Source organism: Pundamilia nyererei, unplaced genomic scaffold (assembly GCF_000239375.1).
Source record: "Pundamilia nyererei isolate P.nyererei 1_Seehausen unplaced genomic scaffold, PunNye1.0 scaffold00073, whole genome shotgun sequence".
NCBI lineage: Eukaryota > Metazoa > Chordata > Actinopteri > Cichliformes > Cichlidae > Pundamilia > Pundamilia nyererei.
The window spans coordinates 575234-590742 of record NW_005187474.1 but is presented as its reverse complement, the minus strand read 5'-3'; the positions used below and the strand labels follow the sequence as shown (position 1 = coordinate 590742).

Here is a 15509-nt window from a genome sequence, read left to right as displayed (position 1 = left end):
ATAAAAGCTCAGACATGCTGGGTGGTACTCTAGCAGATCCCCACCTCTAGAGCTTCAGGTCCAGCTGAGGAGAGAGGAAAGGGGAAATGCTCTCTTGGGGCTGGGCAGTAAACCAGACACCTCTAAATCACTCCATATGGGGAAAACAGTCTGGGAGGGGTTCCAACTTGTTCTTGGAGAGAACTTCCTGTGAGCCCTGGAGACTCCTAACAATAGCGAGATAGGTCCAGTTTAGGTGACAAAAGTACATGCGTCAACATTTTCGATGTCACTCCCAAACCTGTCTGCAGCATAAACTTGGCAAAAATGCTTTCTTTCTTCTGCACCCATGTCACACATGCCTGTTAAATAACTGTGCTTCAGGTGGCCAACGGTCGAGGGAACTGCACTCCTCATAGGAACCCAACACCATGCACCATCCCCCAGGACAAAGAGAGCATCTTTCACTCCATCTTTGCCTTCTTCACCAAATCAGGACGGAAAGTCTTGGTAAATATACAGCCCTCATGTTGCACTTTGACTTTTCAGAGGTCACTGAGAGTCACCCCCTATGAGGATTCTTGTTTTTATTTTCTTTTAGTCAGTGTAACATCTGTTTATCACACGTCCTTCTTTTTTCTCACTGCTTTTCAAATATCTTTTTTTTAACAGGATTGTGATCGGCCTGGAAGAGCCTGTATGACGATCTCCTGCAGCCTGGGTCCACAGTTAAAAGAAGAAGCTTTGAGCATAGATATAAAAGTTTTACTCAACACTGAAATCTTAAAGACGGTGAGGCTCAAGCCGTGAGGGTAATAAATTCATTCACAGGTTGCTGTGATTCTAAAAGCAGTCCATAATCTGTCCACCGACAGGATTCTTCCTCTGTGATCCAGTTCGTTACACGGGGCAACGTGCAAGTAAATGACAGGACAGTGGAGGTGCCGAATGGCCTGCCAGAGGACATTTCTGTGAGTATGCCATGAATTTACCCTCACTGTGTGACCATGTCAGTGAAGAATATCTAAAAACCTCTATATTAATCCAAAATTTGGCAAAAGCTCAGAAGGGAAAGCATGTCATCTACCAATCAGAAGGTTGTTGGCTACTCAAATTCGAAGTATCCTCGAGCAAGATACTGAAACCAGAGTTGCCCCCGATGCATCTATTGATGTGTGTGCACAGGAATCTTAGATAAAGACCTTAGGTATAGAAAAATGTGAATGTTTGAATAAGACTTGTTTAACCTTGTTTAAAAATGTAAAAAGAAAGCATTTTGAGCCATCAGAGTAGAAATTTTTTTTACAAGTTCCAGTCCATTTACCATCTATAAACTTTAGCAAATTTCAGTGAACTGTTTGTGTCTTTGTCCGTGTTGTCTCACTTTGGATTAATAGCCGTCGCACATTTCATCTTGCCAAAAGCGGCAGGCAGAACAGAACTGCTGCTGCTGACCTATGTGCTCAAAAGGAGTCACACAGGTCAGATGCTTATTGGAGATTCTACCCATCCAGAGGTTACAGGTGAAGGATTGTGTGCTTTCCCTGCAAAAATATATCAAAAAGCATGTTCATCTTTAGAAGCTCGGTCACAATTCCCTTGAATTGCTGATGTGCTTCAGATCTGTCACAAATGACATGAGTGCAGGGAACAGCTGGTCATTGTGGGTTTACTGTGTAGTGGTATTTCTATTAGCTGCTTTTGGGGGTCCCTTAGATGTGCACAAGGACAGACCCTCCCCCCATTGTTGTACGCTGAGTGATCAAATGGCCTAGCAGATCGGATTTGCTGATTGCGTTTAGCAACCAGCATGCTTGCAGTGGGATCCTGGAAAAGATTACAGCACTGATTGGGTTGCAGGCCTGCTGACCCTGAGCTCCAGTTGTGCTCGGAAAATTCAGACCTGGTATGAATGTCTCCAAGCCATGCTGCTCTTTCAGCACTTTGCAAGTGTGCTCATTCCAGTGAAACGTACTCCAGTGAATTTTAGTGAACATTTTTACCTTTTCCCTCAGGATCCCAGCTAGCTAGAGAACACGATGCAAATATAATTTGTGGTCCCAGGCTGTGCTGTTCACAGCAAGCCTTCTGGCTGTCAGCGAGACAACAAGCTTGACTTTTTTATCACCCGTGAAATAAAAACAAATCCACATAAATCCACATGTTGGTTTTTTTTTTTTACTAAGAATGCACACATAAGGCTGTTAAAGCAAGAAAGTGTGCAACTTACAAATTTAGAAAATGAGGACAGCGGTAAATGAACTTCGCATTAAGGGACTGCCAAAGTTAAATTGAGAAACTCAGCGTCAGAGAGCAATGACCAGTAGAGGTTTAATCTTTTTTGTGCACGCAAACGCCTTGGCATGCATAACAACAGTTACATTCCAGAGCTTGGGGTAACGGGAACGTGTTAATGTGTGAAACTATTCAACAGAGAGATTGTTCTTCACTTGTCCACTTTGTTTTTTGGCTGGCTCACAGTTGGTGTTTCATGCCACATTTGTGTTTAAATCCCGTGCAACGCTGGACATTAAAGCCACAGCGTCCCTCGGTCGGCCCACTGTGTGTGAACACACAGTATTTGGCTTTGTTTGTGAACATTAGTAAGTAAATAAACCCATCGATTTTGCAATTGGGCAGTCTGCTGTTTTCCATTTAAAGCCAGAATGCTAATATTACAGCAGGCTTTGCTGTGATGCAGAGTAATGGAATATTTCACTCAGTCAAAACACTGTTAATACAGTGTAAATTTAACCAGTCAAGCTCAGTTTGTTGGACAAGGCTCCTGTACAGAGATATCTAATAGCTTCAAATCAACTTTTGTCCAAAGTAGAAATATGGCCTTTTAAATGTAATGGTAATTGCTACAAATTCAAATAAACATTAGCACTGCTGCTAGAAAGGGAATCAAAAGAAGTGCAGTGTGTTTACTTAATTACAGTATATACAAAATTTGTCACTTAGGACCACTTCAAATGTTTTGTACTTAAGCCAGAGTGCACTGGTTCAAATAAGCATGAATTTGTTGTCAGTGACAGATTATCCAGCTGGTCAGCGTTCCTCCATGTCATGGGAAAAAGCTCAGATACCTCTAAATCACACCAGAACCAAGCTAAGAGTTGCCAAGGCTCCCTGAATTGCAATAACTCAGAATTAGCCAGTCTAAAAGCATGACACAAAATTCAAAAAGGGAGTAGATGATGCATTGTTTTTATCTGCTCTGATTAATAAGACAAATACTTGCTGATGCTTAACGTTACCATCATATATCAAAGTCACTATCTTAGTTTAGCTCGTTAGCATGGAAATGTTCCTTACAGGCTCATGTGAATCTTATCAGTTGTTTATGTTTGTTTGTTTGGGGTTTTTTTGCTTACATTAAAAGTCTTGGGTTCATCACATTCTCAATAAATGTCATGGTTCTCCATCGTATGGTTATCAAAATAATTTAGTCTGGACCAAAGAGGACTGACTAACTGAGATGTACAAAAATGCTCACTTATGACTGCAGATATGTTTTAGAGCATCAGCTGTTACAAATTAATAAACCTGCTCATAATGTTTGTTCCATGTGGACCAAAGGTCACTCCATGAACCTAGAATCTAATTTAAGTCTGACTTGTGCTTCCTGTTTGTATAACCAATATCTATGTCCTGAAAAATGCCTTCGTACTAGTTTCCTGTTATTTGAAAGCATTTTTTTTTTTGTTTTTTTGCTTTAAACATTGGTCCTTTGAATCAAACCATGGAACCAAAGCACTCTGAAATCAGATGTGTCTCTCTTGCTGCTTTGCACTGGATTGCATCATTAGCAGCACATGACTTAATGTGCATTGTGTGTGTTGCATTTTAGTGTGACTCACTGTGATGTTGTTGTGTTTTAGCTGGTGTTTGAGGCTCTCCACAGTCAGGAGCCAAGGGGTTACGTAGTCGGCTGGATCATCGCCATCAGTTTGCTGGTGGGAATCCTCATCTTTTTGCTGTTAGCTGTGCTGCTTTGGAAGGTAAACCAACTCATAAACACAGATCGAGACTTTAGAGCTTACAGCACTGGTCACAACACTCCACTTAAATGCCAGCGCAGTATTGTCCACTCTGTATTGTCCATGAAAAGGACAAATCACACAGTGGACAATAATTAACACCACACCACTCACATGAAAGAAAAATCTAAAGAGGGGGGAATGGCAATTACACTGCTGTCCAGAGGCCCCTTTAGCAGAAAACTCCATTCCTTTTTCACTGCTTCATCTTTCACTGGGAATACCACAACTAAGCCTTGAAATGTTGAACCCCCACCCCCGATCCCCAGTTCCTCAGACCCAGCCAAAATAAACCCCACTTACAAGAGCGGCACATGTCCTGTATTGCTCTCTTCAGGAAATGCCTGAGGAGAGCACAGGTCTGTATCAATAAACTTCAGCAGCCAAATACAGATAAATGAATGGAGTCGTAGGGAGAGAGGCAGCAAGCCAGTGTGGCTGCTTTGATTAGATATACACCAAGAATCTACTGGTCTTACCACATTGTCATATCTCATACATACTACACTTGGTAAATGAATCTTATACTTTCATGAAATTTAAATGGGTAGTCAGTATTACATTCCTAAAGAAATGTTTCAGTAAGGTAAATGCTTGAGTTTTGTCAAACCTTGGTGGTGGTTTCATGTGGTTTTACTTACATTGCTGTTGGCCATATTTCAATCCATTATATTTGAAATAAATTGCACACCTCATAGATTCATTATTTTCCATCTGTTTCACTGTGGGAGAAAATATTAACTTGCACATTTCTGTAACTTAGATATATAATCCATCACAGTGAACTCAAGGTCTGAGTTGTTAGCTTAACAAAAATTATGTAATTTCTGTAAAAGTGCTGCTCAAAGAAAGAGCCGTTCTAAATAAATTGTCCAATTGGCCACCCATCCAATGACACTCCTGAGAGTTAGCCAGTGAATTGCATTGCTATTACGTAATATGTCAAACCAAATCCAGCAGATAAGCAAGACAATGGTGTTGCGCAAATCCTGATTTTCTAGCATTAAAAAAAGGCTGCTGCAGTTTGTCTCAGTGTCATGCGTCCACACTCACAAACCTCTCCTGCTACAGCCAAAATACTTTTTTTAGGGTGATACTGAAAAACAGCTGCAAAATAACTAGCTAGTGTTTTAAAAAAAAAAAGATTCCTGAAATGTATTCATAACAAATATATAACTGTTACTACCTTTTTAAAAAAAAGAGCAACACTGAGCAACACTTTGCGCTAAGCTAACAAATCAGCAGCGTGAGCTTAACGCAAAAACTAAAAACAAGAGGAAAAAGCTAACCTGACACTCGTCATGTCATCTAAAAGCAACTTTAAGACACATGTTTTTATTTATTTCATGTTAAAACTGAAATGTAAAATTGTATCTTAAGCAGGTATATTTCTTTCACAGGAGAATATACTACCTAGCTTAACGGCCTTAGCAGGTCAAAGTAGCAGGAAACGTATTTACAGTACAAAAATTAGTGTTATCTTCACACCTCTCTGCTCAGAGAGGAAGCAAGGGTATCAGATATGACAAAAATGTTATATTTGAGACATATTTGCCTGTACCAAAATATATGTACGTGATAAGCTAATATGGAGCGATAAAATCAGCTAGTGGTTTAACTCTAGGTCACAGCTATGAATTACCTATGTTATGTTTTGCTTGAAAAATGACAATCTCTGGAGAGAAAAGGTATATGCTAAAAAGTTCTGGTATGTGTCTGAAAATGTTATGCAGCAATGTAAAGTGAATGTGATCTGTAATTGCTGACTGAAATGAATATTTTCTTTTGCAAGTCAGATACAACCACAGATGCAGCTTATTAACTTAAATTCTTACTCCTCTCACTCTTTGACAGATGGGATTCTTCCGTCGACGTTACAGAGAGATCATTGAGGCTGAAAAGAACAGAAAGGACAGTGATGAAAGCTGGGACTGGATGGATAAGGACCACTGAGACTTACAACGGGAGTCCCAGAGGAGCCAGTGAGATTAGGGATTCGGTTGCGAAAGATCCAATAGCACAGGGTCTCTCAGCCCAGCCGCCCCCTGTGGCATTGGGCCCTTCAGTCTTCCATATGTGGAAGAGGAGAATATTCTCCATATTTTTTGGAGACTTAATATTTTTGGGGGGAGGAGGGAGGGAGTCCAGGAAACAGGCTTCTGAGGTGACAAGGTGGCTTGCCAGCGGACACTTGCTGTGGAATTTAGCTAATCTCAAAGGAGGTATCACCCAGCCAGCAGAGCAGAGCTGTTGATGGAGGCTCACATCCGTACAGGGATGTGGAGACGGCATGAATACTGGTGGACAAGAAAACCCTCAGGGCTGTGTTACATAGCAAATTTATTTTTATACATATACTTTAAGCCATATTGTGTAAAAGTGAGCTTTGAAAAGAGTTGAGGTTTTGAATGCCATTATAAACATACTATATCTACGGTATGTTTTCTTAAAAGCACTGATGTTTGATAAGAATGAATGCCTTGGCCCCTTAGATTTACTTTTTGTGCCAAAGATATGTCCAGTAGAGTACATGATTGGAATCATTTGTATATTCAGTTCATCCCAGATGCTGGGAGTGAAAGATTGTATCTTTTCTGTACTATTGCTGGCTGATGAAAATCTGTTTTACACATCTGATTGCCCATCCCCTCACATTTCTAATCAGCCAGAGCTAATTCTATGCTACAGTACCCGCACCCTGTCCCAACGCAATGCACTAGTGTTTCCATTTGTGACACACTGTGAGGGCTCTCTCTGTCTTCATGATGACCGCTTTTTTCATGTTTCCATTGTTAACCATCCCTAAAATGCAAAAAATGGTTAAAAGATCATTCCTTTTGTTCTGGTCTGGCTTTCAGCTGATTCGCTGGTAGATGATAATATACAAAAGCTATTATTTCATAGATTAAACTTAAATCTTTATTCTTTAAAATGTTTCAAAATACCATGAGTTTTGAAAGAGGAATGTATAGTCAAGCAAATCTGACGTAAAGCTGCTTTTGGTAGGAGCAAAAACTGCTCAGGTATGCAAGGAGACTTTTATAATGGACGGCCAAACCTCCCAGGCTCAAGTGAACATAGTTTAGCTGAATGTCTTGTAAATTCTCACTGAAATACAGCAGAAAAGGATTAACTATTGTTCTTGAAATACCTGATCACGATTTATTTCCAAAACCTTCTCAGACTTTACCGGAGCATTCCATTTTTAAGTTTACTGTTATGTTATCAGCCATTGGATTATAGTGTGAAATATGAGATACTGTTGCTCTACACAGCCAGATGAAAGACTGTCGTGGTATGAGTAATGCCCTAAAAATAGGTGAGAATATGCTGCACTCAATCACTACACATACAGTATACAAGCTCTTTGGGGCTCCTGGGAAAAGTTACTTTTAAGCCAGGGTTGAGGGATGTCAGTGCCCTGAAAAATCCGCCACCATATGAACCCACAGCTCCTCTCTGCTAAAACTTTTTTCCCCCTGCAGGCTTGTCGGTTCTTTTAAATGCTAGATTTAATTGTGATTGAAGTAAGACATTAGCAAATTCAGTATTAAAGCTCCCCACAAATATATAAACAGTGAGAAAATTAAAATGTGGTAATATGGGAATCGCTGGTGCCTTGGTCCCCCTACTTCTGGCACCTGTTGCTCAGTACTCATAGGTCATACCCTACCCATTTTTGAACTTTGTTTTGATGTTAACTGCAAAGTTTTGTGTGTCTGTACTTTGCACATTTGCAACCCTATCTAGCTGAACAAACAGATACATTCATGTAATCTTAAAAAAAAACCACCAAAAACTTTAATTATGCTCCAAAAAAGATTCAATTTAAGAGTCAAAAGCTTTAACAATCAGCATTGGGTGATAAGATTTACATTAAAATAGATATGCAGTATATAAGTATAAAGTACCTTTTGGTAATTTCTTTAGTAGACCAGTCAGATTTAAACGTGCAATGCCAAAGAACTAAAACTTTATCGTCACTTTATTGATCACTATGATTGCTTCGCTCTAAAATGTGCTGTATAGATCTTCTGACACCATTTACTTCCACTGGTAATACAGCGTATACTGTACACATCCACGCCTTCCCTCTGCATCTGTTAAACTGTTGCTATGTATTAATGCAGAGAAACCAACACTTGACTTTTTTTTTTCTTTTTTTTTTTGGTAAAGTTTAACTGTGATGATTATACTTTGTTTTTATGTTTGTCACCTTTAATCACATTGTTATTTGGGGTTTTGTTCTGAGTATACTACTGTCACTGAATATCATTTCCATTATAGTGTGCTGTACGTTTGATGTTTAAAATCATGTTCCAGCTGTATATTTATCTGTTGATGAATTTTAGAATGAAGTCTCTTGTTATCAACGTGGCTCCAGTGTTTGCTGCTTATTTGTGGTGAATGGTGCTCTCTGCTGGCAGCTTTTCTTCAGTCGCACCAAACAAAATTCAACAATGGGGAAAAACACAAAACTGCTTGTTCAGGTTTTTAGAAAATGCTATTTGGGGGGAAATACTGTTAAAAATATATTTTAATAAACTTTTCACTGATCATTTACACTAAGTACATTTATAAGTAGATGTTCTTAGATTATTAGAGCTGAAATAACAACCAGTCCACAGAAAATGACCATTCTGATCAGCTAAAAATCCCCAAAATGGCAAATATATATTTATATTTTGATCTTGTGTCATTGTGAATTAAATATCATTGATTTTTTGTTCTTTTGGGCTACAAAACTTTATCTTTATTTTAAAGGGCTACAGTGGATTCGTTGGGTGCTGATGACTTTTTATACAAATGTATTGATACAGTATGATGGTGTAATATCATGAGTTTTAGAAAAGACTACCATTTAACCTGAAAGTATAAAAAAAATCCAAATTAGCTCATATCTTAAGCACTGAAAATAACGTGAATGCATTTTAAAGGAACCCTGGTCAGAAACAACATGTTATGTACAATATTCAGTGTTCTAATGTCCTCTTTCTATTTTGCTAAGAGTTTTCCCATATCTTCTTGAAGATCCTAATAATTTGCTACTATATTTTCACTGACCATGTGCCAGAAAACTGTAAAACTCTCTTTAAAAGTTCAACCACACCTGTGATGAAGTGTCACATAAACAATACTGGCTCTTCAATACATATAGTATATTTAGGTTTAGGTTTGCTAACAAAGCATTATCTCAAAGAATATGGCAACTAATCAGTCAATACATTAAAGCTTGATGAAGCTGCGTGCTGTTGATCAGGTGACACCAGTTGCTATGAAACACTGAAGTCAAGAACAAGCTGCTGTGGTGAGCAAATCAATTATTAAAAAAGCTACCACGCTAAATACAGCAGGAATACAACAACATTTATGGTACTCACTTTCTTTTGACCAGAGAGAATCAGTCTCTTAACTATGTCCTCATTGTTCGATCATGGGTTGATCAGGACTGTAGCAGTTGAGCAGGTGGTTGCACCAATTGCAATTCATATATGCCGCCTGGTGTTGCTGTGTGACAGCGCAGAGGAACCTGAACAATTCAGCCAGCTGGAGGGGGCAGCTCAGACTGTGGCTAAAGCTACTGAGAACATGGCAGCAGTGGCTTCCAGGTATGTACTGTTATGAAAATCAGAATGTATAATACTTCAAATGAAGCAATAGCCTGCAGAGAGGAAAAAAGTATCTTTCAGTTTAACCTTTTCTTGTAATTTCCTGCATCTTTGGAGCTAAAAGAGGCCACCCAAACACATAAGATATCAATGGAAAGGCCAGGATGTCCTCTATTGGGGACATCAGGACTTAGAAGCTAAAATAAGTCACGAGATATAGACAAATGTCCATTACACAGGATCTAAATGAATAAGCTGGCTCTCAGGAGGATATAGGAAAATCAAATTAAATTATTTAATCTGTATGAAACTGAAATGTGTAAAACAACCCAAATTGGGGAAGAGTTAGAATACTTAAGAGAATGCAGAGATTTGCAAATCTCAGGCATTATTCACAATAGAACATAGAACACAAATTAAATGTTTGAACTGAGAAAAAGTACAATTTCAGGAAAAACATTAGCTCATTTTGAATTTTATGGATGCAACATGTCTCAAAAAACTGGGATGAAGGCAACAAAACTGGAAAAATAAGTGGTACTCAAGGGACATTTTACAGTTAATTAGATAAACTGGCAACAGGCTGGTGACATAAATAGGCATATGTTTTGTTTATGTTGTTTGGGAAAATGTATTTTAGTTAATTTGAGCACTTAAATTCATCTTGTAAAAATGCCAGATTTAGAGTGGCTGGGTTTCCCGACTTTGGATAAAAATAAGAGGCAGGAACATGTAGACTAATAATGTGGACAAATTAACCCCAACAAGCACCGTGCTATGTGATTTAAACACTTTCATAATTTAAGAAGAAACCATTTAACAACAAAGTAATGTCTTTTGTGTTAACTCGTTTTTTAACCCTTGGATGCACAACTTACCAGTACTTACACTCTTCCACGAGTGGGGTCAAAAATGACCCCAAATAGAAACAATGCATTTTGCTATAAACTCGGTTGTTATTCTTCAAAATCTTTCAAACGAAGAGTTGTAACATTATCATATTTGAGGTATTCCTCATAAAACATGTTTGTGACATGAGGCCCTTTGCATTTTTATTTTTTTTTTCATTAATTTTAAGAAATTGCAGTTTTTGTATCACTTGTATCACTTTTGTATGCTTGCTCGGCATATACTGCAGAAGCTGGGCCTTCCCTCTGAAAGGCACAAGTTATTCATCCACTGTAACACAATCACTGAGGATGAATTTCTGCCTGCAGTTGACCAGGAACAGGCCCCATACGTAGCTGAAAGCTGCCATGTGGTTTGTTTTCAGTCCATAGGTTCTGGTCCTCTTGTCATCAAAGTGCAAGAAACAGCAAATATCTTTAAATCTTTGAATTGACATAGTGGCCTTGTACAATGGGTTATGCAGAGGACTCCCAAAAAACACACCGACTTGTACACCCCAGTTCTTCTCACTTCCTGCAAAAATGGTCAATCAAATGAAGGCCAGGAGCTTATGTTTGATTACAGTAGTCTGGGTCCTCTATATCTGAGATGTCATATTCTGAGTCAGTGCCTCTGATGGGCTCTTCATCCCATCCGTCCGGGATCATTTGTAAGTCCACAGGGATCCTTGCTGGCCTCATAGCAGCCATGCTACTTTAAATATAAAAAAAAAAAAAACATCAGAAAGGACAATGTTTGAAATGCACAGGAAACTATAAACAGGGCTGCACATAAATGGTCCGCAGGTGCGCATTTGCAGAACCAGATAAGAAGTTGGAATGCGCGTTTGCGAACATAAGATGTTCTGGAGGAGGACAGACATTTGTTCAGAACTCTTAAAGATGTTGAATAAGCAAGCTCCGTAGGCAATTACTTTGGTGTTCCTCCACAACAAAAGAAGCGCCTATTCTCTGAATTTCCGGGAATACTATTATTTTGACAGTGAATGCGCACCTGCGGACCACTTATGTGCAGCCCTGACTATAAATCACGTATGTTACTGTGTAAAAATTAATTCTTGATCCATCAGAAGTGTAAGTGGGTCAGTCAGAGTTGCTAAGAATGAAAGTTTCATAGAAGATTCCACAGGAACTGCTTGGGGTCATTTTTGACCCTGCTTGGGGAAGAGTGGGGTAGTGATACAAAAACTGCATTTTTTTTTAACTTAATGAAAAAATAAATAAAAATGCAAATGGCCTCATGTTACAAACATGTTTTATGAGGAATACCTGGAATATGAATATATTACAACTTTGCATTTTAAAGATTTTGAAGAAAAACAACCCCTGGGGTCATTTTTGACCCCACGTGTGCATCTAAGGGTTAAAAACGTGATTACAAAACAATTAAAATGAAAATAAATATGTTGGTCTGCTGGTAGTGAAACACAGGCTCCTCTGGTGACTCTTAGAGGGAGGAGGGGACCTCAGAAAATAGCAGCTGTTAATGGCTTTTTGAACTGGGTGGAGGTGTTAACAATCCACATGAGGACTTCAAAGATCTGCTCCAGTCTAATCTTCATACTGGGTATTCTACAAACACAGCACTGCAACTTTAGACTTTAGACACAAGGTTGGACAACTTGAGTCATTTTTGTTTTATTTATTTGTTTTATTTTGTTATGTTGTTTTTTTTTTTAAATGAAGGCAGCAGATTTGTTTTTAGCGTTAAAGTGTGGGGCAGTGATGCTAGTGTTAGCGTTGTTAGCATATTACCTTCAAGAGGCTAGTGGAGGATTAGGGCTTCATTTAAGGTCCCGTCATATTCTTCTTATACCTGATTTAATCATCTAAGACATTTTAAGGAAGTGAAGATCAAGTTAAAATGTCCTTGTGTACCACCAAGATTTCCTTTAAAGCTCTCCTTAGCAGTAGCAGTACTACTGGGCCAAACACAGAGAAATCCAGGTGGCTAGCCCTTCTCTATAACCAATCAGATGGCTCATTTCCACTGTTCCTTTTAATTAAATTCTTTTTCCATTTCAAGTATTTATTGATGGCTTAATAATTCATTTAGAATTATTAACTTACCTTTTGTTGTCTATTAAATCATTTAGTAAGGTGTAATTATTAGTGAAGACTTAACAATTATTTCATACTTTGTTAAATGAATATTTTATTTCATTATTATTTAATAATTCATGAACAGCTCTAATCTCATATTCCTTCATAACATGTCTCAGCTTAAACATTTTATTTTTTATGTCTTCTATTATGAATAAATGTGAGTTTGTGAGCTCTGTAAGTAATTGCCTTTTGTTTTTATTTACTATTTATACAGCATCCCAGCTTGGTTGGAATTGTGTTTGTATATATTATCTGATGAACAGCAGACTCTTTACTTCTAGGCAAATACGTGAGACGGAGGATGAAGTTTTTCACATGGAGATGTCCTCCCTGCTAGAGTCATTCGCTGTGTGTGGGCAGCATGTCCTGCTGGCAGCTCAGAAACTGAGTATCCAGCCAAGTTTAACTGAACACAGAGAGGAGCTCGTCACTGCTACACAAAACGTTTTCCTCGGAATAGTCAAGGTAAAGTAGACAAGGAAAAAAAAAAGCTGTCTGCAACTGTCCTAAAAATTATACCCAAATTAAAGCAGAGAGAAAACAAATAAGGTTAAAGCACTTAAAGGTTTCATTAGATTCATCTTAGGCAGCTACATCTGCTTTTACTTTCTCAGAGGTTTCTTAAATGTTGACATTATTTAAAAACAACAGAAGACTCCCACACCGTCTGTTTTTAATTCACATGTGGAGAATCTCAGCAACTCAGCCATCATCTTTAGCCTTCTGGTGCTGTTGTGTAAAGAACATTTTTTTCCATCGTTAATTTCTAAGTACAGTAATTCTTTCCTGTTAGCTACTCACTGACTTTATCTGTAATTTCATGACAATGTAGAAATGTTCTCCTCTGTTTCACTTTCAAAGTCTGAGCTGGCATAGCAACATATAATTCCGAGCATTATAACGATTTTAGCATTGAATCTGAATCACAGTTTGGAAGCTCAGAAACCAAATTTCATGGCGATCCAAAGGGCAGCTGTTCATACAGTTCACTGAAGGTTTTCAGCCAAATGCAGCATAAAACCAAAGAGGCTCACCAAAGCCTATAGATGGATGTGTTTACATTTTGTCGTATTCTGTCAAAGCTGTTGAAATATTTCGATCATGGCCAAAATCTTTTAACTTATTGATTTACTGACAGTCTGACACCGTATTTTCATACTTCTTAAATAGGTACAGTAAGCTGTAGAGCAGCAGTAACACAGTGACTTGTGCCTTCTGCTCCTAGGTTCTGTTGGTGGATGATGATGCTGCTGTAAGGAAAGTTATAGCTGCTGCTGATCAGGTTTTGGAGTGTCTCTCTGAAGTTGGCTCCTCCTCAGATATCAAGTCTCTTCTTAAATCTTTCCAAATGTTTTCTGAGGCTCTTCTTGCCTTTAACAGACTGACAATGGAGAGAGCAAATTCCTTACGGGATCCCAGACAAACCAAACAACTCCTCGATTCCTTGGACACCCTGAGGAGGTGCATCTCCATGCTGCACACAGCCATGTGTACAACCATCAAACACTCTACCAATGAGCAAGCCCGAGAAGCCAAGAGGTACATTCTGGACAAAGTTCAGAATACTGTTGGTGACATTACAGCAACCCTCCAGAGTGACTGCCACGGAGGACCACTGGGGCCTTGTGGGTATTATACCTGGAAAAGTAACAGTCTATTACAACTGCTCACTAGTCCTTCCACCTCCTCAATCCGAGACAGCAGCTTTGACTGCTTAGTCAGAGATCTTGTGTTTCATTGCATGGTCGTGGCAAACATGTCTCGCAGAGACTTTCAGCAAAGAGTGGTTTTCCACTGTCGTCACATCCTGCAGTTCTGGTCTGACATAAAAAGGATTTTAAAGTCTTCTGAGGATTCTGCACAGAGCTTTGAGGAGACCTGCATTTTCCTGCTTCAGCAAATACTAATGCTTGACAAAACTTTGATGACTACAGTTCTGTATCAAGTCATGGACATACTTCTTGCGGCTTCCTCCACAGCTGAGCAACTTTTAGGACACATCTTGCTTTTAGATTCCTCTACAAAGCTGGATCTGAACTTTATTCAGTCGGAAGTTGAGGATTTAATTTCCTGCACTGACAGACTAATCCAGGTCGCCAATTTTACCTCAGCTATGGCTCTCGATGCTAAGAGTTTAGAGAATGTGGAAAATTCCCGAGCATGCCTTTCGAGACTCAGGGCTCGATTCGCTCCCCTTTCGCTGGAGCTGGCAGATAATTCAATGCAAACTGCTCAGAAGCTTCGTGAAGTGTGTCAGAAATGGGAAGAGGAGACTGAGCAGCTTCAGGATGCTTTCAGTGATGTGATGGACATTAGGGAGTTCACCAGTATAGCTGTTAATGAGATGGTGAGTGATCGCCATGGATGTGACACAGCGTACAGAGAACAAAGCTATGAACAGTTTAATGAACATGCAGCAAACCTGATTGGTCACATGAAGCTGGCGATTCACTCAGTGAGGAGGCATTTGGATAGAAGTGACGAACCCATCTACAGGAACGGCCTTTTGGTCCTCCTGAAGCAGGTTCAGTCATCTCAAGCCAAAGTAGCTGAGTCAGTCAGAAGCATGCTTAATGGATCCACGCTGAACGTGGAGGCATATTCTACATTTAGTGACAGCGTTTCCACCGTCATTGAGCATTTTAAGGTGCTTAGATCAGGATTGGATGGCCAACAGCATCCGCATCTCCTGAGCCCGCTGCGAGAGGGGGCTCGTCAGCTCGAAATCACACAGCCATGTCTGCCAGTCAAAGACAGCTGTGAACTGAGTGTGGACGATATGTTAAGAGGCTCGGATATTCCTTTTTTTGAAGTTTTGGAAAGAGAAACCAAACATGAGGAGAAGCACACAGATCAGGGCCCCA

At 39.3% G+C, this 15509-nt stretch overlaps 1 protein-coding gene across 1 annotated transcript in view; it reads left to right on the top strand.

Annotated features, from left to right (window-relative positions):
• itga9 (integrin, alpha 9) overlaps positions 1 to 8205 on the top strand; it is a 48648-nt gene extending 40443 nt beyond the window's left edge. The window contains exons 24-28 of the mRNA XM_005737068.1: positions 364 to 489; positions 652 to 771; positions 855 to 950; positions 3864 to 3983; positions 5877 to 8205. Coding sequence (XP_005737125.1) covers positions 364 to 489; positions 652 to 771; positions 855 to 950; positions 3864 to 3983; positions 5877 to 5975 — 561 coding nt within the window. The 3' untranslated portion in view covers positions 5976 to 8205. The remainder of the gene's footprint in view (positions 1 to 363; positions 490 to 651; positions 772 to 854; positions 951 to 3863; positions 3984 to 5876) is intronic.
• Positions 8206 to 15509: the final 7304 nt, after the last annotated feature.